We start from the raw sequence: 23,561 nt of genomic DNA, 5'->3' as shown, positions 1-23,561 counted from the left end.
GAGGGCCGCAGATTCGGCATACAGGACTGGGTCCTGGTGACCACGGATGCCAGCCTTCGAGGCTGGGGGGCAGTCACACAGGGAAGAAATTTCCAAGGACTTTGGTCAAGTCAGAAGTCGTCCCTACACATAAATATTCTGGAACTGAGGGCCATTTACAATGCCCTAAGTCAGGCAAGGCCCCTGCTTCAAAACCAGCCGGTACTGATCCAATCAGACAACATCACGGCAGTCGCCCATATAAACCGACAGGGCGGCACAAGAAGCAGGATGGCGATGGCAGAAGCCACAAGGATTCTCCGATGGGTGGAAAATCACGTCGTAGCACTGTCAGCAGTGGACAACTGGGAAGCAGACTTCCTCAGCAGACACGACCTACACCCGGGAGAGTGGGGACTTCATCCAGAAGTCTTCAAACTGTTTGTAAACCGTTGGGAAAGGCCACAGGTGGACATGATGGCGTCCCGCCTCAACAAAAAGCTAAAGAGATATTGCGCCAGGTCAAGGGACCCTCAGGCGATAGCTGTGGACGCTCTAGTGACACCGTGGGTGTACCAGTCGGTTTATGTGTTCCCTCCTCTGCCTCTCATACCAAAGGTACTGAGAATAATAAGAAGGCGAGGAGTAAGAACGATACTCGTGGTTCCGGATTGGCCAAGAAGAGCTTGGTACCCAGAACTTCAAGTAATGATGTCAGAGGACCCATGGCCTCTACCGCTCAGACAGGATCTGCTACAGCAGGGGCCCTGTCTGTTCCAAGACTTACCGCGGCTGCGTTTGACGGCATGGCGGTTGAATTCCGGATCCTAAAGGAAAAGGGCATCCCGGAGGAAGTCATTCCTACGCTGATAAAAGCCAGGAAAGAAGTAACCGCAAACCATTATCACCGTATTTGGCGAAAATATGTTGCGTGGTGTGAGGCCAGGAAGGCCCCTACAGAGGAATTTCAGCTGGGTCGTTTTCTGCACTTCCTACAGTCGGGAGTGACTATGGGCCTAAAATTGGGTTCCATTAAGGTCCAGATTTCGGCTCTGTCGATTTTCTTCCAGAAAGAACTGGCTTCAATGCCTGAAGTTCAGACATTTGTAAAGGGAGTGCTACATATTCAGCCCCCTTTTGTGCCTCCTGTGGCACCTTGGGATCTCAACGTGGTGTTGAGTTTCCTGAAATCACATTGGTTTGAGCCACTTAAAACTGTGGATCTGAAATATCTCACATGGAAAGTGGTCATGTTATTGGCCTTGGCTTCGGCCAGGCGTGTGTCAGAATTGGCGGCTTTGTCATGCAAAAGCCCTTATCTGATTTTCCATATGGATAGGGCAGAATTGAGGACTCGTCCCCAGTTTCTCCCGAAGGTGGTATCAGCTTTTCACTTGAACCAACCTATTGTAGTGCCTGCGGCTACTAGGGACTTGGAAGATTCCAAGTTACTGGACGTAGTCAGGGCCTTGAAAATGTATGTTTCCAGGACGGCTGGAGTCAGGAAAACTGACTCGCTTTTTATCCTGTATGCACCCAACAAACTAGGTGCTCCTGCTTCTAAGCAGACTATTGCTCGCTGGATTTGTAGCACAATTCAGCTGGCGCATTCTGCGGCTGGATTGCCGCATCCTAAATCAGTAAAAGCCCATTCCACGAGGAAAGTGGGCTCTTCTTGGGCGGCTGCCCGAGGGGTCTCGGCTTTACAACTTTGCCGAGCTGCAACTTGGTCAGGGGCAAACACGTTTGCTAAATTCTACAAATTTGATACCCTGACTGAGGAGGACCTGGAGTTCTCTCATTCGGTGCTGCAGAGTCATCCGCACTCTCCCGCCCGTTTGGGAGCTTTGGTATAATCCCCATGGTCCTTACGGAGTTCCCAGCATCCACTAGGACGTCGGAGAAAATAAGATTTTACTCACCGGTAAATCTATTTCTCGTAGTCCGTAGTGGATGCTGGGCGCCCATCCCAAGTGCGGATTGTCTGCAATACTTGTATATAGTTATTGCATAACTAAAGGGTTATTGTTGAGCCATCTGTTGAGAGGCTCAGTTATATTTCATACTGTTAACTGGGTATAGTATCACGAGTTATACGGTGTGATTGGTGTGGCTGGTATGAGTCTTACCCGGGATTCAAAATCCTTCCTTATTGTGTCAGCTCTTCCGGGCACAGTATCCTAACTGAGGTCTGGAAGAGGGGCATGGAGGGAGGAGCCAGTGCACACCAGATAGTACCTAATCTTTCTTTTAGAGTGCCCAGTCTCCTGCGGAGCCCGTCTATTCCCCATGGTCCTTACGGAGTTCCCAGCATCCACTACGGACTACGAGAAATAGATTTACCGGTGAGTAAAATCTTATTTTAAGAGCAATATTCCGGTGTTGGTTTGCAGAAGATCGCACGCTCCTACGAATAGTTATGCGCAGGAGCAGAATAATAATATTAACTGTGTTTACTGTACTCTTGATATGCGGCGGGAACCCAGAGGAGAACATCTGCAAGTGCACCTGAACCAGACATCACCCACCTATTCAAACAGACCTATGACCTCTCCTGTACTGTAAATGACCATCCCTGTGTCCAATGGACAAAGAGATTACAGTTTCCATTGTGTTACGTTTTGAACAAATGTATAAAAAGCCAGCTGCAGGCCAGGTCACTCTCACAATCTCTGAAGATCATCTACCTTGATGATTGAGGACCGGATCGGGAAGCGCAGGCGAACAAACGTATGTACCATTGACTGTAGCCTTTTTCTCTAATTATATTGTATTATCGTAACCCCCTGCTAGTAAAGATGACCGTTGTGGTTTGGACCTCCAACATAGTTTTTGAATTACAATTGGTGTCATGACCCATTTCCTTGCTAAGGTTTAAAGTGTATTTACAGCCACTCGGGCTGCTGCATTGTGCCAACAGCGTGTAGGCCTGTGTACGCAAACGGTGTAGTCACTACGCCCTTTCGGCGTACGTACGCAGAGTGCGTACACGGTACGATCTTGTGTACGTAAGGTGTGTAAACAATATAAGGGTGAAAGGTTAAATACAGCGGCCGCAGCGGCTCAATATTAAAGTGTATGAAGTGTGTTTAAAGTATAGCTTTTTAGTCCTGTAAGTAAATCAGCATTTACACATTTTTCATACAACCCTTAATCGCCCGTAGATGCTCATAGCTGTGTACATTAGGATACAGAGCATGCCCCGTGCTAAAGATCTGTCTGCAAACCGGGCTTGCACGCAACTGTTTTTCAGTCCCTAAAGCTTGTATATGTCCATAACATTGCCAACAGGTTTGCAGTTAAAGGGGTGGGGGGGAACCCATCTCAACTCCCTCCCCCACCAATGGGGGTAATTCCGAGTTGATCGCAGCAGGAATTTTGTTAGCAGTTGGGCAAAACCATGTGCACTGCAGGGGAGGCAGATATAACATGTGCAGAGAGAGTTAGATTTGGGTGTGGTGAGTTCAATCTGCAATCTAAATTGCAGTGTAAAAATAAAGCAGCCAGTATTTACCCTGCACAGAAACACTATAACCCACCCAAATCTAACTCTCTCTGCAAATGTTATATCTGCCCCCCTGCACTGCACATGGTTTTGCCCAACTGCTAAAAAAATTTCCTGCTGCGATCAACTCAGAATTAGGCCCAATATAAGAAATAGAAATGAGAATAGAGCTGATTTCAGGCTTCCGTGTCGCCTCCATTATTAAGGAGTAGATCTTATTTATTGTCCTCATTCGTGAAGGGCAAAACACTACAGCACTTTTCGTGTGTGCAGCACCATTCTCATTTCTGTGCTAAATATAGCGAAAACTTTGTAAGTTCAGCGCCTAATGTTTACATTGGAGGCTATTAATGGCTTTCAGATTTTGTTGGCTTATAAATGGATGTTATGTTTTCAGTCTATGTAGTGTTGGAGCCTGATAAAGTGGCACGTTATGTAAGGCAGTCCTGTGTTTTGCAGAGATAAAGGAGGAGAAAGGAAGTTTATGTACCGCACAGTGACATTTTATTTATTTGGACAAAAACTATTTTCCTATTTTGAAACTTGCTGCCGAGTGCTATCCTGCTTCACCTCTATATCTATCCTCTGTCCAGGATATGCAGCTCTGCCCCTTATTGCATTACCCGTTTTCAGGTTACAGGACTTGCCAGTAGCGGATTTCCGCCCAGGTGCCGCACTTGCTGGGGGTCAGCACACCTGGCTGATAAGGGCCAGATGTTTTTTTTTTTTTTTTGCATTACAACTTTTTATATATATGATAGATAGATATGTATTTAGCAAATAATGGGGTAAGACAAAGGACAGCAAGTTGTGGTCCAGGATGTGGTAGTATGCTGAGGTTGGAGCTGCTTTGGTGGTCTTGAGGCATCCGGACTGGCATCCGAACTGAAGGGGGCAATGACGTGATGGAAGGGGGGGGGGAGGGCAATAATGTGCCTAGTGGCAGCCTGACCCCTAAGTTCGACCCTGGGACTTACAGTATGTCACATCACCCACTCCGTAACATTCTCTCCATTGTACAACAATATTTTCTCCTAACGGAAATGTTCACTGTAGCCTCCTCTTTTCAGGCAAGGTTGTCGAATCCTAAACCACCTTCTTAACATCCCTAAAATATTCTAATTTGTTGTATTACAACCCCTGTACATAGGACACGTAAACAAACACTCTGTTCCCGAACAATCTAACAACTCCCCAAACCAATATTGTTGTGTGCCTGGATTACATAAACCCCCCTAAACACCTATTGTTGTTTCAGTTAGACCAGTCCAATAGGCTCGTACCAAACCCCTATTTTTGTACATATTGCAAGTTTGTGAGCAGACCCTATTACCTCTTTGGGCTTGATTAAATTCTGCGCAGTGTTTTTTTTTTTTTTTTTTGTTTTTTTTTTTTGTTAATTCAACAATTTTTATTAGATTTTTTATAGAAATACAAGAACAGGGAAGACCTTCATGATACAGACATACCAAAAACCGGAGAGAAACCTGTATAGTTACAATAATCCATCGTAAGGTGCTTTTAAGCCACATCAGTGAAACCACAGATACATAGTCGGTACTTTGTAGGCTTGAGTAAGAGGTAAAGGATAAACAATCTTAACCTACATGAGGTCTAGGAAATGATGAAAACATTACCGACGTGCATCTTAGCATAAGAAATCACTATATACCTAAGGCTAAGCATACAATTCTACCTGAGGATTCACAGGACATCAGTATACCCGAGAGGTCAGTAAAGAAGACAGACAGGAGGGGGGGGGGGGAGAAATAAATGGGGAAAACAATACAAGTATAATCATATCATGAATGAGTAGCGGCCAAAGAAGTCCTAAGTAAAAATATTAAAGAAGTAATTCAGGCATGGTTAGCCATTCTAACCAAAGAGAAGGTTCAGTATCCATATGGCATCAGACTAAACATACAGCATGGGGTATTAAAAGTAATATAATTGCATTTCCTAAGAAAACAGCAGGGGGTCCCAAAGGAACAGTATATGGGCCTAGGTTGTCAAGAGGCCCTATCGATTTGTCTATATAGATACCACGTTGTGGTCTCAAAAAGTTTATAGATGAACGACTGTCCTTCCGGGTCTAGAGTATCAATATACCTCTCCCACTTCTTGGCAAACCGCCTGACCCCCCAATTCAATATCAGGAAGAGTAGCACGCCTCTCAAAATAAATAATCCGGAGGGTCATGTGTTTCACAGCCATCAAAGAAGGGGTAGACAGTTTGATCCAATTATTAAGAATTTGTTTCTTGGCAATTGTCAGGATAACAGAGAGTACCGGAACAATGTCTCTATCTTCAGGCCCAAGAGACCACTCCCTAAAATCAAGTAGCAAACAAGCCCTCGGGCGTTTTATTAACCGTAAGTTAAATACTGTGTTGAGATAAGCGACCACCTTGTACCGAAACTTAGATATTTTCCGGCAAGACCACATATTGTGGTACAAGGTGGCACTCTGCGCAGTACATTTGATGCAACAGCCAGTGTCGTCTGGGACTATGTGTGCCCTCTGATTAGGCGCTATATATGCCCTTTGGAGCGTCTTCAAGTGAACCTCTTGCAAAGAGGCAGAGTATAAGAACCTAAAAGTGGGTAAAATGTTATCTAACAATTCAGCGCACGATCCCATATTGGGGATATCTCTGGCCCATGAAGACAACGCGGAATCCCAGAGCCGGTCTCTATATGAGACCCTAAAGGTGTTTCTGAAGTAACTAAGATGGTAAGAACAATCTTTAGTAAGCACCATTAAGGTGCGCAGCGGGTCTGTGGTAGCCTCAGAAATCATTGGGTGAGACTGGGATTGCGCAAAGTGTGTAGCCTGCAGGTACATAAAAAATTCCCGGTGGGAAATACCAAATTTTATCTGGATATCCGAGAAAGAAAGCACTGCGTTGCCTCCTGGGTCGTATATGTCTCTAATAGCTGCGATCCCCTTTTCTCTCCAACTCAAAAAATGTGCGTTATCAAGGCCAGGAAAGAAACATGGGTTACCCCAAAACGTAGTGTGAAGAGAGGTGTCAGGTTTTCTCTGGGCTTTAGTGTGAGTGGCCTGCCATGCTCGATATGTATGCCAAAATAGAATATTATGTTTTATCTCAGATGGGAGACGGGAGTTTGGGGTGTGTAAGAGTGCAGCAGGGGAGAAAGGATGGAATACAGCCAGTTCAAGTGGCAAGTTCGTAAATACTGATCTGCCCCAAAGCCAGTCTGTGATATACTGGTACATCGCTGCTCTACTAAATAGAACAGGATCCGGGATTCCCATACCTCCCTTTTCACGTAATAGCTGTAACCTAGCGTAGGGGACTCTTGGTCGTTTACCTGCCCATAGAAATCTAGTGAAACACTGTTTAAGAAAAAGGACATCTTTCTCAACAAGGGCAATAGGGAGCATAAGAAGAAAATAAGCAATCTTAGGAAAAACAACAGATTTAATAACTTCTGCGCGACCCATAAGAGACAAGGGCAGAGACGCCCAGTCTGTAAGGATTTTAGACACCTTGGACAAAATAGGACCAAAATTAACCGCATATAGATCCGGGAGGGAAGTAGGGATCTGAACTCCTAAATATCTAAGACTATCTCGAGCCACTGGGAATCGGGACAGGACCGGGTGTAATGGAAAGCGGGAAGAGTCTCCTGAAAGGAGGAGAAGCTCGGATTTAGATATATTAATTTTGTATCCCGCAAAGGAACCAAATTGTTCAATCAGGGAGACAATCGCAGGGATGGACGTATCAGGCTGAGAAATAAATAGAAGCATGTCGTCAGCATACAGTGATAATTTTACCATGGTGTCCATTATTTTTATGCCTGTAAATCTGGGAGAATTTCTCAGGGAAACAGCTAGGGGTTCTAAAGCTAGGGCAAATAATAAAGGTGACAAGGGGCAGCCCTGACGTGTGCCACTCTGGATAAGAAAAGGGGATGAGAGGATACCATTCCCCAAAACTTGAGTGGAGGGAGATTCATATAATCGGGAAATAAGAGAGACAAAGTCCTCAGGTGCACCAAAGCGGTGAAGCGTTTCATACAGATGGTCCCAGGTGACCAGGTCGAACGCCTTTTCGGCATCAAGTGACAATAATACATTAGTGTCAGTGGGTTTGGAAAGCTGAAAGGCCTGCATAACAGTCAAGACCTTTCGGATATTGCTCATTGATTGCCGACCCCAGACAAATCCAGTCTGGTCTGTATGAACTATATCAGGGACTATGAATTTGAGTCTATTCGAGAGGATTTTAGTGAACAATTTATAATCCGTGTTTAGAAGGGAGATCGGACGATAAGAACTGGGAGACTCGGGATCCCGGCCAGGCTTCGGGATAACCTTTATGACCGCGGAATTAAAATATTGGGGCAAGGAAGCACCCTGCATAAAAGAATTAAATAAGACAGAAAGAGGTTCGCACAGTCTAGTAGATAGAATTTTATAGTAGTCATTGGCAAAACCATCAGGGCCCGGAGTCTTCCCAGTCTTCAGTCCAGCTATTGCTAAAGAAACTTCCTCAGTGGTGATAGGTGCAAGAAGAGAGGTACAGTGCGACTCTGACATTTGAGGCAGATCAGTAGAAGACCAAAAGCTAGACTTGTGGGTCTGGTTAATAACAGGACGTGCATAAAGAGTGGTATAAAAAGACTGTAGCACCTCAGCAATCTCGGCCGAGGTCCGTACTCTGTACCCACCTTGAGTGAGCAGAGAGTGAATGACCACTTTAGGGTGTCTGCCTTTTAACAAACGGGATAACAGTTTGCCAGACTTATTGCCATATCTGTATATGCCACAGTCTCTTGAAAATGAATATTTAGCTTCCATTTGAGAAATGAGGGTATCAAACAGTGTTTTTTGTGTAAGGTATCGTTCCCTAGTAGAAGGGGAGGAGGAGGATTTAAATTCCTGAAAAGAGTGAGTAAGAGCCGCCTGGGCTTCCAAATATTGTGAGTTTAAATCTAAATCCCTTTTTTTACTATAGGACATAATGTGCCCCCGAATAACTGATTTTGACGCCTGCCAGAAAAGAGCAGGATCCTCACTCAGAGTTTCTCATTATGCGTATGATAATCCTGCCATGATGCATCTAATGAGGAGCGGAATTTCAGAGAGCCACTTAAATGAGAGGGGAAGTGCCAGGAGCGAAAAGGGGATTTTTCTGAGAGGAGCATCAATTTCATCCAGCATAAAGCATGGTCCGAAATACAGATATCCTCAATTTTAGAGTCAGCCACTTTTGAGAAAAAGGAGTCGGATAACAGCAGATAGTCAATCCTCGAGAACGTGTGGTGCGCAGCTGAGAGGCATGTAAATTCCCTTTCTAATGGGTAGCATGCGCGCCACACATCCACTAAGGACAACTGCGAGCAAATATAGGGGATACCAATACGTGGTAACGAGGGGGGAGCGCGAGGGGGGGGGGGGGGATTTATCCAAGGTTGGAGAAGAATATAAATTAAAATCTCCACCCAAGATTATAGGAATTTCAGAGTAGCTTAGTAGCTTAGTGACCATGTTCGTATAAAATTGCTTAGAGTACTGATTGGGAGCATAGATATTACAAAGTAGGAACCTGGATGTATACAATGTGACATCTGCCAGTACATACCGACCCTGAGTGTCATCTAAAATCGCATGGACAGAGATAGGGGCCGTGTGCCGTGCTAAAATAATCACTCCCCTAGCCTTAGAGGAGGAAGAGGCTACCACAGACCAACCCATAGTGTTCAGTTTTACCACCTCATTTGGCATAAGGTGAGATTCCTGAATGAAAACAACATCCATCCCCACCTTCCGAAGATAGAGCAAAATCTTTCTGCGTTTAGCTGGGGAATTGATCCCTCCCACATTCCACGTGCCGACACTCAAACTAGCCATGCATCAAATGAACTGGGAAAACCTGATAACCTGCGCAGTAATCATGATATCTACAGCCGCTGAAAAACAGATACAAATCATACCGGGGTGGACACATTAGGAGGAGAAGGGGAGGGGGAGAAGAAAAGAGGGACAGAAACATAGAAAACACACAAAATATAACATTAACATTGTGAAAGAAAGTCCTGCTAAGGACAATCATAACTTCAGAAAACGAGAACAACCGGTTCAAGCAAGCACAGAGGCCGTGTTAGACCGCCAATGAGCCAGCAAGAATTATGAAAACCTGAGGAAAAAATGAGGGAGGGAGCGCCCTTACCCACCCTCGGCAACATAATATATGAAAATATACATAGGAAAAATAACAAGAAAATATCAGAGCACACAGAGCATGTTACAGAAAAAGAAAAACGCAGCCTGTCACATAAGAAGTAGGGGGAGATATCTTCGCTAAGCATATTTCTCTGACGTCCTAGTGGATGCTGGGAACTCCGTAAGGACCATGGGGAATAGCGGCTCCGCAGGAGACTGGGCACATCTAAAGAAAGCTTTAGGATCACCTGGTGTGCACTGGCTCCTCCCCCTATGACCCTCCTCCAAGCCTCAGTTAGATTTCTGTGCCCGACGAGAAGGGTGCACACTAGGGGCTCTCCTGAGCTCTTTGTGAAAGTTTTAGTTTAGGTTTATTATTTTCAGTGAGACCTGCTGGCAACAGGCTCACTGCATCGAGGGACTAAGGGGAGAAGAAGCGAACTCACCTGCGTGCAGAGTGGATTGGGCTTCTTAGGCTACTGGACATTAGCTCCAGAGGGACGATCACAGGTTCAGCCTGGATGGGTCACCGGAGCCGCGCCGCCGTCCCCCTTACAGAGCCAGAAGAGCGAAGAGGTCCGGAAAAATCGGCGGCAGAAGACGATCCTGTCTTCAGATAAGGTAGCGCACAGCACCGCAGCTGTGCGCCATTGCTCTCAGCACACTTCACACTCCGGTCACTGAGGGTGCAGGGCGCTGGGGGGGGCAGCGCCCTGAGACGCAATAAATCCATAAAAAAACCTTATATGGCTAAAATAAATGCATCACATATAACTCCTGGGCTATATGGATGCATTTAACCCCTGCCAAAACATACAGAAAAAGGATGATAAGGACGCCGAGAAAGGGGCGGAGCCTATCTCCTCAGCACACTGGCGCCATTTTCCCTCACAGCTCAGTTGGAGGGAAGCTCCCTGGCTCTCCCCTGCAGTCACTACACTACAGAAAGGGGTTAAAAAAGAGAGGGGGGCACAAATTAGGCGCAGTATATAACAATACAGCAGCTATAAAGGGAAAAACACTTATATAAGGTTATCCCTGTATATATATAGCGCTCTGGTGTGTGCTGGCAAACTCTCCCTCTGTCTCCCCAAAGGGCTAGTGGGGTCCTGTCCTCTATCAGAGCATTCCCTGTGTGTGTGCTGTGTGTCAGTACGTTGGTGTCGACATGTATGAGGAGAAAAATGATAAGGAGACGGAGTAGAGTGTCTGAAATTGTGTTGTCACCCCCTAGGGGGTCGACACCTGAGTGGATGTACTGTTGAAATTGCGTGACAGTGTCAGCTTTGTATAAAAGACAGTGGTTGACATGAGACAGCCGGCTACTCAGCTTGTGCATGTCCAGACGTCTCATACAGGGGCCCTAAAGCGCCCGTTACCTCAGATACAGATGCCGACAGGGGTACTGACTCCTGTGTCGACGGTGAAGAGACAACCGTGATTTCCAATAGGGCCACACATTGCATGATTGAGGCAATGGAAAAAGTTTACACTTTTCTGATAATATGAATACCACCAAAAAAAAAAGGGGTATTATGTTTGGTGAGGAAAAACTTCCTGTAGTTTTCCTGAATCTGAGAAATAAAATGAGGTGTGTGATGATGCGTGGGTTTCCCCCCGATAACAATTGATATTTTCTAAAAAGTTATTGGCAGTATACCTTTTCCCGCCAGAGGTTAGGGTGCGTTGGGAAACACCCCCTAGGGTGGATAAAGCGCTCACACGCTTGTAAAAACAAGGGCTCTACCCTCTCCTGAGATGGCCGCCCTTAAGGATCCTGCTGATAGAAAGCAGGAGCGTATCCTAAAATGTATTTACACACATACTGGTGTTATACTGCGACCAGCAATCGCCTCAGCCTCGATGTGCAGTGCTGGGTTGGCGTGGTCGGATTCCCTGACTGGAAATATGATATCCTAGATAAGGACAGTATATTATTGCCTATAGAGCAATTAAAAGATGCATTTCTATATATACAGGATGCACAGCGGAATATTTGCCGACTGGCATCAAGTATAAGTGCGTTGTCCAATTATTCCAGTAAAGTGGTCAGGTGATGCAGATTCCAAACGGCATTTGGAAGTATTGCCTTAAAAGAGGGGATGTACCCCAGGTCGCCTCTCAAAATAAGACGCCGTATTATCAGGCGCAGTCCTGGTTGGCAAGCGGACAAAAGGGTTCCTCTTTTCTGCTCGTGACAGAGGGAGAGGAAAATGGCTGCAGAGATCAGCCAGTTCCAAGGAACAGAAACCCTTTTCCGCCGCTGCCAAGCCCTCAGTATGACGCTAGGGCTTTACAAATTCAGGCACGGTGGGGTCCCGTTCTCAATGAATTTCAGTGCGCAGTGGGCTCACTCGCAAGTAGACCCCTGGATCCTTCAGATAATATTTCAGGGGTACAAATTGGAATTCGAGACGTATTCCCCTCGCCGTTTCCAAAAGTCTGTTTTACCGACGTCTCCCGCTGACAGGGAGGCAGTTTTGGAAGCCATTCACAAGCTGTATTCCCAGCAGGTGATAATCAAGGTACCCCTCCTGCAACAGGGAACGGGGTATTATTCCACACTATTGTGGTACCGAAGCCAGACGGCTCGGTGAGACCGATTTTAAAATCTAAAATCTAAAATCTTTGAACACTTGCATACAGAGGTTCAAATTCAAAATTGAGTCACTCAGAGCAGTGATTGCAAACCTGGAAGAAGGGGACTACATGATGTCTCGGGACATCAAGGAGGCTTACCTTCATGTCAAAATTTACCCTTCTCACCAAGGGTATTTCAGGTTATGGTACAGAACTGTATCAGTTCGGACGCTGCCGTAGGGATGGTCCACGGCACCCCGGGTCTTTACTGAAGTAATGACCGAAATGATGATATTCCTTCGAAGGAAGGGAATTTTAGTTATCCTTTACTTGGACGATTCCCTGATAAGGGTAAGATCCAGGGAACAGTTGGAGGTCGGTGTAGCACTATATCAGGTAGTGTTGCGGCAGCACGATTGGATTTTCAATATTCCAAAAATCGCAGCTGGTTCCGACGACTTGTCTTCTGTTCCTAGGGATGATTCTGGACATAGTCCAGAAAGAAGGTGCTTCTCCCGGAGGAGAAAGCCAGGGAGTTATCCGAGCTAGTCAGGAACCTCCTAAAACCGAACCAAGTCTCAGTGCATCAATGCACAAGGGTTCTGGGTAAAAATGGTGGCTTCCTACGAAGCAATCCCATTCGGCAGATTCCACGCACAGTGGAACCTTCTGGACAAATGGTCCGGGTCGCATCTTCAGATGCTTCAGCGGATAACCCTGTCACCAGGGACAAGGGTATCCCTCCTGTGGTGGTTGCAGAGTGCTCATCTTCTAGAGGGCCGCAGATTCGGCATTCGGGACTGGGTCCTGGTGGCCACGGATGCCAGCCTGCGAGGCTGGGGAGCAGTCACACAGGGAAGGAATTTCCAGGGCTTATGGTCAAGCCTGGAGACATCTCTTCATAAAAACATTCTGGAACTAAGGGCCATTTACAATGCCCTAAGTCAAGCGAAACCCCTGCTTCAGGGTCAGGCGGTATTGATCCAATCGGACAACATCACGTCAGTCGCCCACGTAAACAGACAGGGCGGCACGAGAAGCAGGAGGGCAATGGCAGAAGCTGCAAGGATTTTCGCTGGGCGGAAAATCATGTGATAGCACTGTCAGCAGTGTTCATTCCGGGAGTGGACAACTGGGAAGCAGACTTCCTCAGCAGACACGACCTTCACCCGGGAGAGTGGGGACTTCACCCAGAAGTCTTCCACCTGATTGTAAACCGTTGGGAAAAACAAAAGGTGGACATAATGGCGTCCCGTCTAAACAAAAAACTAGACAGATATTGCACCAGGTCAAGGGACCCTCAGGCAATAGCGGTGGACGCTCTGGTAACACCGTGGGTGTACCAGTCAGTGTATGGGTTCCCTCCTCTGCCCCTCATACCAAAAGTACTGAGAATCATAAGAAGGAGAGGAGTAAGAACTATACTCGTGGTTCCGGATTGGCCAAGAAGGACTTGGTATCCGGAACTTCAAGAGATGCTCACGGACGAACCGTGGCCTCTACCTCTAAGAAAGGACCTGCTCCAGCAAGGGCCTTGTCTGTTCCAAGACTTACCGCGGCTGCGTTTGACGGCATGGCGGTTGAACGCCGGATCCTGAAGATCCCTACCCTGGTCAAGGCCAGGAAAGACGTAACCGCAAAACATTATCACCACATTTGGCGAAAATATGTTGCGTGGGGTGAGGCCAAGAAGGCCCCTACAGAGGAATTTCAACTGGGTCGTTTCCTCCATTTCCTGCAAACAGGACTGTCTATGGGCCTAAAATTAGGGTCCATTAAGGTTCAAATTTCGGCCCTGTCGATTTTCTTCCAAAAAGAACTGGCTTCAGTGCCTGAAGTTCAGACATTTGTAAAAGGGGTACTGCATATACAGTCTCCTTTTGTGCCTCCAGTGGCACCTTGGGGATCTCAATGTTGTGTTGAGTTTTCCTAAAGTCACATTGGTTTGAACCACTCACCACTGTGGACTTAAAATATCTCACATGGAAGTGACGAGTTAGCCCTGGTTTCAGCCAGGCGGGTGTCAGAATTGGCGGCTTTATCATATAAAAGCCCTTACTTAATAGTTCATTCTGAAAGGACAGAATTGAGGACTCGTCCTCAAATTTTCTACCTAAGGTGGTTTCTGCATTTCACATGAACCAACCTATTGTGGTACCTGCGGCTACTAAGGACTTGGAGGATTCCAAGTTGCTTGACGTGGTCAGGACCCTGAAAATACATGTTTCCAGGACGGCTGGAGTCAGAAAATCTGACTCGCTGTTTATCCTGTATGCACCCAACAAACTGGGTGCTTCTGCTTCTAAGCAGACGATTGCTCGTTGGATTTGTAGTACAATTCAGCTTGCACATTCTGTGGCAGGCCTGCCACAGCCAAAAATCTTAAAATGCCCACTCCACAAGGAAGGTGGGCTCATCTTGGGCAGCTGCCCGAGGGGTCTCGGCTTTACAACTTTGCCGAGCAGTTACTTGGTCAGGAGCAAATACGTTTGTAAAATTCTACAAATTTGATATCTTGACTGAGGAGGACCTGGAGTTCTCTCATTCGGTGCTGCAGAGTCATCCGCACTCTCCCGCCCGTTTGGGAGCTTTGGTATAATCCCCATGGTCCTTACGGAGTTCCCAGCATCCACTAGGACGTCAGAGAAAATAAGAATTTACTTACCGATAATTCTATTTCTCGTAGTCCGTAGTGGATGCTGGGCGCCCATCCCAAGTGCGGATTGTCTGCAATACTGGTACATAATTATTGTTACCAAAAAATTCGGGTTATTGTTGTAGTGAGCCATCTTTTCTAGAGGCTCCTCTATTATCATGCTGTTAACTGGGTTCAGATCACAAGTTGTACAGTGTGATTGGTGTGGCTGGTATGAGTCTTACCCGGGATTCAAAATCCTTCCTTATTGTGTACGCTCGTCCGGGCACAGTATCCTAACTGAAGCTTGGAGGAGGGTCATAGGGGGAGGAGCCAGTGCACACCAGGTGATCCTAAAGCTTTCTTTAGATGTGCCCAGTCTCCTGCGGAGCCGCTATTCCCCATGGTCCTTACGGAGTTCCCAGCATCCACTACGGACTACGAGAAATAGAATTATCGGTAAGTAAATTCTTATTATAACCATTCTAGAAAGATTACATAGCCACAAAAAGACAACAGATGAATAAGAAAAATCTAAAACAGAAAACAAGGCAAAAAGGTTCAGCCCGCTGTATAAGACCAAAGTCTCTTTTGGGGGAAAAAACACCTGCAGCAGATTCTACAGCAATAATTAAATTGGCAGACATAACCGGAAACAGAGAAGTCCAGGAGCAATACTCAGCCATCTCGATCCAGGGTGTCATCTGCCTGAGAGGAGTTGTCATCTGCCTTGGATGCCTCAGAAACATAAGCCTCTGCATCTGCAAGATTTGTAAAGTCCCGGAAAGAATTTCCATCAAACAGGCGTAGTCTTGCAGGGAAGAGCAGAGCAATTTTTTTATTCGCGTTTACCAAACGGGAGCAATGGGGGGTAAATTCCCGACGTGCCCGGGATACCTCCGCGGAGTAGTCCTGGAAAATGGCCAAACGAGCTCCCTCCCATTGTAAATTCCTATGCCTCCTGGATGCTGTCCATATTGCCTCCTTATGAAGAAAGTTCAGACATTTAAATATAACCACACGTGGTCTGCTATTAGGTGAAGAACGTGGGGGACCCAGTCTGTGGGCTCTCTCGATAACTAAGCCAGTGCATTCATCTTGGATATGCAACAAATCAAGGAGGGACGTTTGTAAAAAAAAGAGTCAAATCAGGACCTTTCAGTGACTCAGGGAGCCCCAGCACCCGAAGATTCGATCTCCTCAATCTATTTTCAAGATCGTCAACCTTGTTCAGCAGCTGGAAGTGAGATTTCTGGAGTTCATCATATCTGTGCTTAAGATCCCCAACATCCTGAAAAGTCTCCCCCAGCCTTTGTTCATTTGTAAGAACAGTCTTAGATAACTGCTTGATTTGGGATTTTAGGTCTTTTACTGCCTGCTGCATTTTAGCAGCATGTGCATCCATGATAGGCTCTCATGGCATCCCTAACAGCTCTCACTACATCAGCATAAGTCACTGGAGAGGCAGGGGAACAGTCAGGCTCACCTGAGGGAGAAATGTGTTTTGCAGAAGCCTGTTTAATGCTGCCAGCAGCCTGCAGACTCGTTTGTGAGCTAGGTGCGGCGGCCATCTTGGATTCCCCCGGCCGTTTTTCAGACCTCGATCTCTGGGCTTTAGGGGGCATGGGGGAGGACAGAAACCTTTCCATCCAGTCCCCAGCACTTTCCCACAGGTAGTGTGCACCAGGTGCGGAGAAAAGCCGCGAACGGGAGGCGCTGTGTGCTCCGGTTACCGAGGGTGCAGGAGAGCTGCAGCAATCAGCTTCTCCTCACATGGGTGCCGGAACCGGAAGTCCAATTCTGTGCAGTGTTAACAGTGCCGGGAAGGAGCATCCGGAGCTATTTAGTTGTCCTCAACGCTAGCCGGGAGATGCCAGTTCTCGCACCTTATAAGTGCCTGCTGCAATGTTGTTTGCGCCGTGCAAAAGGCAGAAAACAGCATCGCGGCACTAGTTTAGCCAGACTATTGCTTGCACTGCAGGAGGGTACGAGCAGAAATCTTCTAGTTGGGCATAACGGCATGGTCAATTGAATAGCTCTGAGAACTCCCGACTAGTGATGATTTGATGATTACAGTTAAATATCTCCCAGACCACCTTCCCGGTGCTGTTGACATCACGCAGAATTGAATTGAGCACTTTGTCTGTTTCTACCTGTCTTTTGTTTTATTATTGTTTGTTCCCAAATAGTGCTAAGGTATGCAGGAGCTATATAAATATACAAAAATGCTCTTTTGTCGCACTATGAGAATGTATACAGATGTGTCCTCATACATCTTTGCTGCAGTAACGCAGTAGTATCTGACTTTTTTTTTTTCTTCTTTTTTGACAAAAATGTGTCTTAGTTGCAACGCAGTGTGCCTAGGCCGCACGAGGAGACTATATGTCACTAGTATATCTGTGTGTGTCTGTGGCTGTATACACAAAGTGCTACAATGTAGCAGCTGCAGTTTTTTTCCAATACAAGTTCTGCTCTGCTCTGTATACACACTATAAAAGTGTTGCATATCACATTAATCAGCACAGTCTCCTTGTGCTTCTAGTTACATTGCATTGAGACTTATAGGCCCTACACATTAGGCGATATCGATGAAAGATATGAACAATCTCATTCATTAATGAACACGATATCGTTCATATCTTTCAGTGTGGAGGCACCAATGATGAACGATGCGCGATCCCACACTCATTCATCGTTGGTGCCGGGTCGCTTATACATGCAGGCAAATATGGACAATCTCGTCCATATTTAGCATGCATTGCTATGGGGCCGGGTGACGGGGGGGGGGGAGTGAAGAAACTTCACCCCCCCGCCGCTGGGTCGGCCGTATTGGCCATAGGGCACCTTGGGGGCATGTCGCCTAATGTGTAGGGCCCTTAAAACGCATTTTCGTCAAAAAAGATGTCCAACGTTAGCAGAGCTGCGCGGGACCTGGCGGCTCACTCACACCAGGCATCTCTCGCTGCATGGCATATTGAGGCTGGATGTATGAGAACACTTCTCTAACTGTTCAGTAATGTCACTTGCAGTACAGAGTACAGTATAGGGATCCTTTGCATTCACGTCTGATGTATAACCTCAGTTTTTGCATGACAACATTGTGGTTCCTAAAAGAATACTGAGGCAATTATACATTATTTGCAAGAAACTTTCGTTTGTGTTGAGCTATCCGTTAAAGCTATTGTACATGACAGGTATATGTAACTTCAGTGGGTTGCAATCTACTTTCACACCACCTTTCCTAATTTTGAACATTTGTTAAAAAATTTTAAATCAATGTACAGTTGTTATAGAAAATACCCCACCAACAATCTAAAAAAAACGAATACATTTTAAATTAACGTACGTACATAATGCCATATACAGTGCCTAAAATGTGTGTTGGTGGGTGGGCATGTAGTGCTGCTTGCCGCACGGTCTGGCAGGCTGGCTCCTCTGCATTCTCCATCTTTCCGCAAGTTGGCGGACTGGGAACAAGGGACAGTCTACAAACTACCATGATACAGCTGTATTACAGCACTGCTGAATGCACTTGTATAATGGCAGTAGAGTGTCCCTTTGTGTAGTGACTGCTGCACAATTTCCTTGCAACTGTTTAAGTGTATTCAGTGCAGTGTTTCAATATTTTTCTCACGCCAAGTAGTTTGTACACTGTCCCTTGCAATACACTACCTTTTAAAGTATCCCATGATTTACTGGTCGATTGCGAGTGACACGCTGGACATCCCTGCCACATGACATGCTTTGTATATAATCTAGTATGGACAAAGGACTTCTGTACTGTGGGAATTCTTGCTGTTGTTAATACTCTCTATTTTTGCTTTCTCTAGGCTATGATTTCTGCCAGGTCTTGCAGTGGTTTGCAGAACGAGTTGACCGGATTATTCTTCTCTTTGACGCTCATAAACTTGACATATCTGATGAGTTCTCAGAGGCAATCAAATCCTTTAGAGGTCAGGATGACAAAATCCGAGTGGTGCTCAACAAAGCGGATCAGGTGGACACTCAGCAGCTGATGAGAGTCTATGGTGCCCTCATGTGGTCATTGGGAAAGGTGATTAACACCCCTGAGGTGGTACGGGTTTACATAGGCTCTTTCTGGGCTAAGCCTCTACAGAATACAGAGAACCGGAAGCTCTTTGAAATGGAAGCTCAGGATTTATTCCGGGATATCCAGAGCCTCCCACGGAATGCTGCCTTGCGCAAACTAAATGACCTTATAAAAAGAGCCCGTCTTGCAAAGGTGAGATATGTATTGTATAATGTACATGTGCTTTCTCTGTCAGTATAGAGGAGATTGGGATTACTGGAAACAATGCTATGACTGTCCATGTTTGTCAGGGGTCTATTGGGTAAATGTATGAAGCAGTGATAAAAGTGGAGAAGGGAGCCAGCAGAGAAGTTGCCAATGGACACCAATCAACTGCTCTGTATGATTTTATAGTATGCAAATTATAAATGTTACGTCAATGCTGTTTGGTTGTCATGGGCAATTTCTCCACTGGCTCACTTCTCCATTTGTATCACTGCTTCATACATGTACCCATATGTGCAAAGTCTTGGAGGGAGATAAAGTACAAACCAACCAGCTCCTAACTGTCATTTTTCAAACACAGCCTGTAACATGACAGTTAGGAGCTGATTGGTTGGTACTTTTTCTACATCTGCTTTATCTCTCTCCAAAGCTTAGTACATAGATACCTTAGTGAGGCAAATAATATAAGGAAACCTTTTATATCTTGCACATTTTATTCCTCCCACATATCCTTATTGCTTGTTATTTATATCACACCTTAATATTACACAGTGCTTTATACAAAATGTATTCAAATGCAGACTGTGATGAAATCGGATTTCTGCAGTGGTGCCTTCGGCTTATCTTAATGCTGCCGCCATATCCAGCTATGTGTTATGGCCACTTCTAAACAGCGGAAGCTGAGCTGTTCAGCGCCTGTCTAGTTACGTATAGCTATTTACCAGTCTCACTCTCTGACGTCTGCGTAATGACATCCTTGTACAGTCTGCTGACTTGCAATGAGATCTGCTCATACTCTGGTAGTCATTTAATGTGGTGAACAAATATTTGCTTGTTTAACTCCAGATGATATGTTGTGCGTGAGATTTGCACAGCCAATATGGCAATTTTGGCTTCAGATCATAATGTTTATGTTCCAAAAAAACAGTTGAACCTCATCTAAATCCAATGGAAAGCCAGCTACGGTTAGGGAGGGTGGTAGATGGGGTCAACCGGTGGCAACCCAAAGGATAACCACATTATAAATACGTTATTTTTGTTTCGTTGTTTATGTTCCTTATTCCACAGGCAGTGCATTTGCCAATAATAACACAGCCAGTGGCCAAGGAATTATTCTGTTAATTATACAGCTTACTATGACTTGTAACAATAGTGAATAGCATCATTAGTGTACAATCAGGAAGCATGATACGGATCACTGGTTCACAGCATTCTAATGGCGGACGGGGAACCGTGACCATGTCACTCACAGGCCTTCCTCTTGAGTTGATCAGACTGTCGGGTTTATGATTCATGTCTTGGCTAATGTACAATATTTCTCTTTGGCAAGGCAAAGTAACAGTTTCCTGTTCTAAATCTTGTCTCTTAGATGACCTTGAAAACCTGGATAACCTGTTTGTTTTGTGGCATTCATAAATCTTTGAGAATAAAAAAACATAAGGAGTACCCTATGTATTGCTATGAATACTCGTGCTGTATTTACAGAATTCATATGGAAAGGTTTTGTTCTAGGTCTGTTTTCTAATGTACTGAAACGTGCAGAATTTTATTCTGCTTGGTAAAACAAGGCTTTAGAACATGAGAGGTTCAGTTTAAAATGTACTTGAATAGTCCCTTGAAGTTTGACCACTTGTGCTGTGTTCCATTGGTCCATGGCTTGTGTGTATTTCTAAAGGCATCCATAGAATGTACAATTATGGGCCTGACCAGCCAATTATCAGCTGATTGGGCCAGTAATTGCACAGTGTACGGCCGCACCCGAGCAGCCATTATCGGCCTGTTGGGCGTGAGAAGTCCTCCAGCATGATTGGTGCTGGGATCTTACAGTGGATGGATTCACAATCAGACAGACCAATTATCTGATAGTGTATTGTAGTGTCAGATAAATTGGTCTGTCTGATGGTTATTTTGATCTCCAAGTATGGCTGATCTCTTCAAGTATGGCCAACCTAAGTAAGCAAAGCGCAGAAGGCGGTTCCCATATGTTACAATTCAAATATGCAATTGTACAAACTTAAGCTGGCCATACACGTTAAGATCTTCTGACCAAAAGATCAAACGTATTTAACCACTTTGTCTGAATTACAGTTTTTATCCGTTTCCCAGTGTTTGGGAATAAATGGTCGGTTGACGTTTGCTGCTATCCATTCCCAGATTTTCGTTCCAACCAGCAAGTTGGTTGGTTGATGGGACAGAAAATCTTAAGGTATATGGCCAGCTTTACATTCTCTAAGCCAGACGCTTCTGAACTGCAGCCATCCATCTGCTGGTGTGTACGCTTGGTTGAGTATTTTGTGGAGCACCATTCTGAGCTTTGGATGAAACGCATTAGAGGATTGAAGGAACTGTGTGCCTAGCCTCCTCCTGTACTCTGTGGAGAGACTGGGGGTGAGGTTTGGGCTTGGAACTCTTTCCGCGGCTTTCTCCAATTCCCGCCATCCACTACTATTTCTGAATCTTTGCTATGCAGTCAGCACGACCCCACAGTCGCTTTCTGCACTCTTTAGCAACCTTATCTGTATTCACATGTGTTATGGCATAGTCTATGAACTGGGGACACTGCTGCGTGGCATACAATACATTTGGGACACAGCTTTACAGAGAAGAGTGATTTTATTTTTCTAAAATAATGTTTTGTATGCCCAGAACTGGGGCAGTCATTTATGAGGTCATCAATATGGTCTTTACATTGTGTACTGAGGCCCCCATACATCAGCCGCTGCGATTCCCCAACCTGCTATTCCAGCAACCGGAACAACCAGCGATGATCGGTGATCAGTCAGAGAAATTAAACATGTTAAAAATGCCAATGTCAGGATTTTTCAATAAATGTATTAATCCTGATTACCTGACCCGGCCATCGGGAGATGGAGACGTTGCCCTAATACTGTACATCTCTCTATACCGGCCTTTTAGTTGTGACCCGTTCTATAAAGATTGGAAAAGCCCTGCACAAGCTAAATGAAAGGTGGTGTGAATATTATACTGATAATGTTAGATACCCCTAAGCTTGAGTCCATGCTGATAAATTTAGAGATGGGCTGGTAGAGCCAGTGTCCTGACCGGTCTTACTGATTATGCCGGCAGTACGACAGCTGTTGTCTCATTGTATCCGGGGTACTAGGAAACCAGTATGTATGGCATGCAGTGAAATCTGGGTTCCTATCAGGAACGGCTTTCATGCTGTCACTTGTTAATGAAAGGAGCACGTTATGATGTCGTCACTTAACAATGTAGCTGAACTTTTAACATCTGGGGGTTTTTTTCCACTTGAAAACGTCCTTTCAAATATGTGCGCTATTCCCATCCCAGTGATAAGATAAAATGAAAAGTTTCTAGTGGTTATTTAAAGCAGTCCTATCTCTTTCCTTGCACTACACGTATAGGTGTGTCATGTGCCACCTCTTCATTCCCACTTGGGAATGTGCTTTTATTTAATTGTTAAATTAATTCTCTTTCTAGCCATAAGGATTATACCACGGGCTCCCCGGCATCTAGTCTATGCCTGCATTAAATTTACCTATTTAAGTTATGTTTGCCAAAAAAATAAGATTTTCTTCACTGCTGATAATGAAAACAGCAAATAACTATTTCCCCTTCTGTCCATCTGTGAATGTACAAATGAGTCTTTCGGTCTATCTGTGTATAATGGTGAGCTGGTGTTAGATGTGCAGCTGCTGTGCTAATGAGAAATCGGCTTGATTTATTTACCTGTGAAATAAGTTCTGGAGTGTGTGAAATGTCACAGATGTGTCAGTGCATGGGATACAGTCTGACATTCTTCTGTTCATTTCATTTGTAGCACAATCATTTACACGACTGTTTTGTGCGGATAGGGGGAGATACAATTTGCGGGTGGTATAGCAGAATGCCATCGGAATGCGTGTAGCGATGGCACGTTCTGATCGTAACGTCGCTCATTTTGCTTCGTACTGATAATGCTGATTTAGATTACCTTATAACCTTCACTATATGGGTAAGAGACTCAGTACGCAATTGGCGTATGGGGTACCGTAAGGGTACGCGTTTAGCGTAGCATACGCTCGGTCGTGATCGAGACGCACATGCGGCACGCTCGCTCACAGCTTAATGCGTGGGGTCGAGCACGCTATAGGCGGGCGACTACCGTAATGCTACGCTACCAGCGTAGCGGACGCTCGAGACCACGAGGAGATCACGAGCGGCGCAGACGCTCACAAGATGACAATCAGTAAACCTTGAATGTAACACACAGAAAGGATACTCTTATGCTGTAAACCTTGTACTGAAATACTGCAGCGATATAACGCTGCTTAACCTTGTTAATCCTAAAGCTGTTTGAGCGATTGAGACGCTCCTATTACCCTCTGCAATGTAATGAACACACGATACCGTGCTAAGGTTCCAACACCTTTACTAACAAGCTTTTAGTT

At 45.4% G+C, this 23,561-nt stretch overlaps 1 protein-coding gene across 2 annotated transcripts in view; it reads left to right on the top strand.

Moving 5' to 3' along the window:
• The window catches only part of EHD4 (EH domain containing 4), a 249,905-nt gene that overhangs the window by 148,365 nt on the left and 77,979 nt on the right, over positions 1-23,561 (top strand). For both annotated transcript variants that reach the window (XM_063947641.1, XM_063947640.1), the window contains exon 4: positions 18,725-19,137. In XM_063947641.1, coding sequence (XP_063803711.1) covers positions 18,725-19,137 — 413 coding nt within the window. The remainder of the gene's footprint in view (positions 1-18,724; positions 19,138-23,561) is intronic.

This window comes from Pseudophryne corroboree, chromosome 12, assembly GCF_028390025.1.
Source record: "Pseudophryne corroboree isolate aPseCor3 chromosome 12, aPseCor3.hap2, whole genome shotgun sequence".
NCBI classification, from domain to species: domain Eukaryota; kingdom Metazoa; phylum Chordata; class Amphibia; order Anura; family Myobatrachidae; genus Pseudophryne; species Pseudophryne corroboree.
This window is presented reverse-complemented; position numbering and strand designations above follow the sequence as displayed.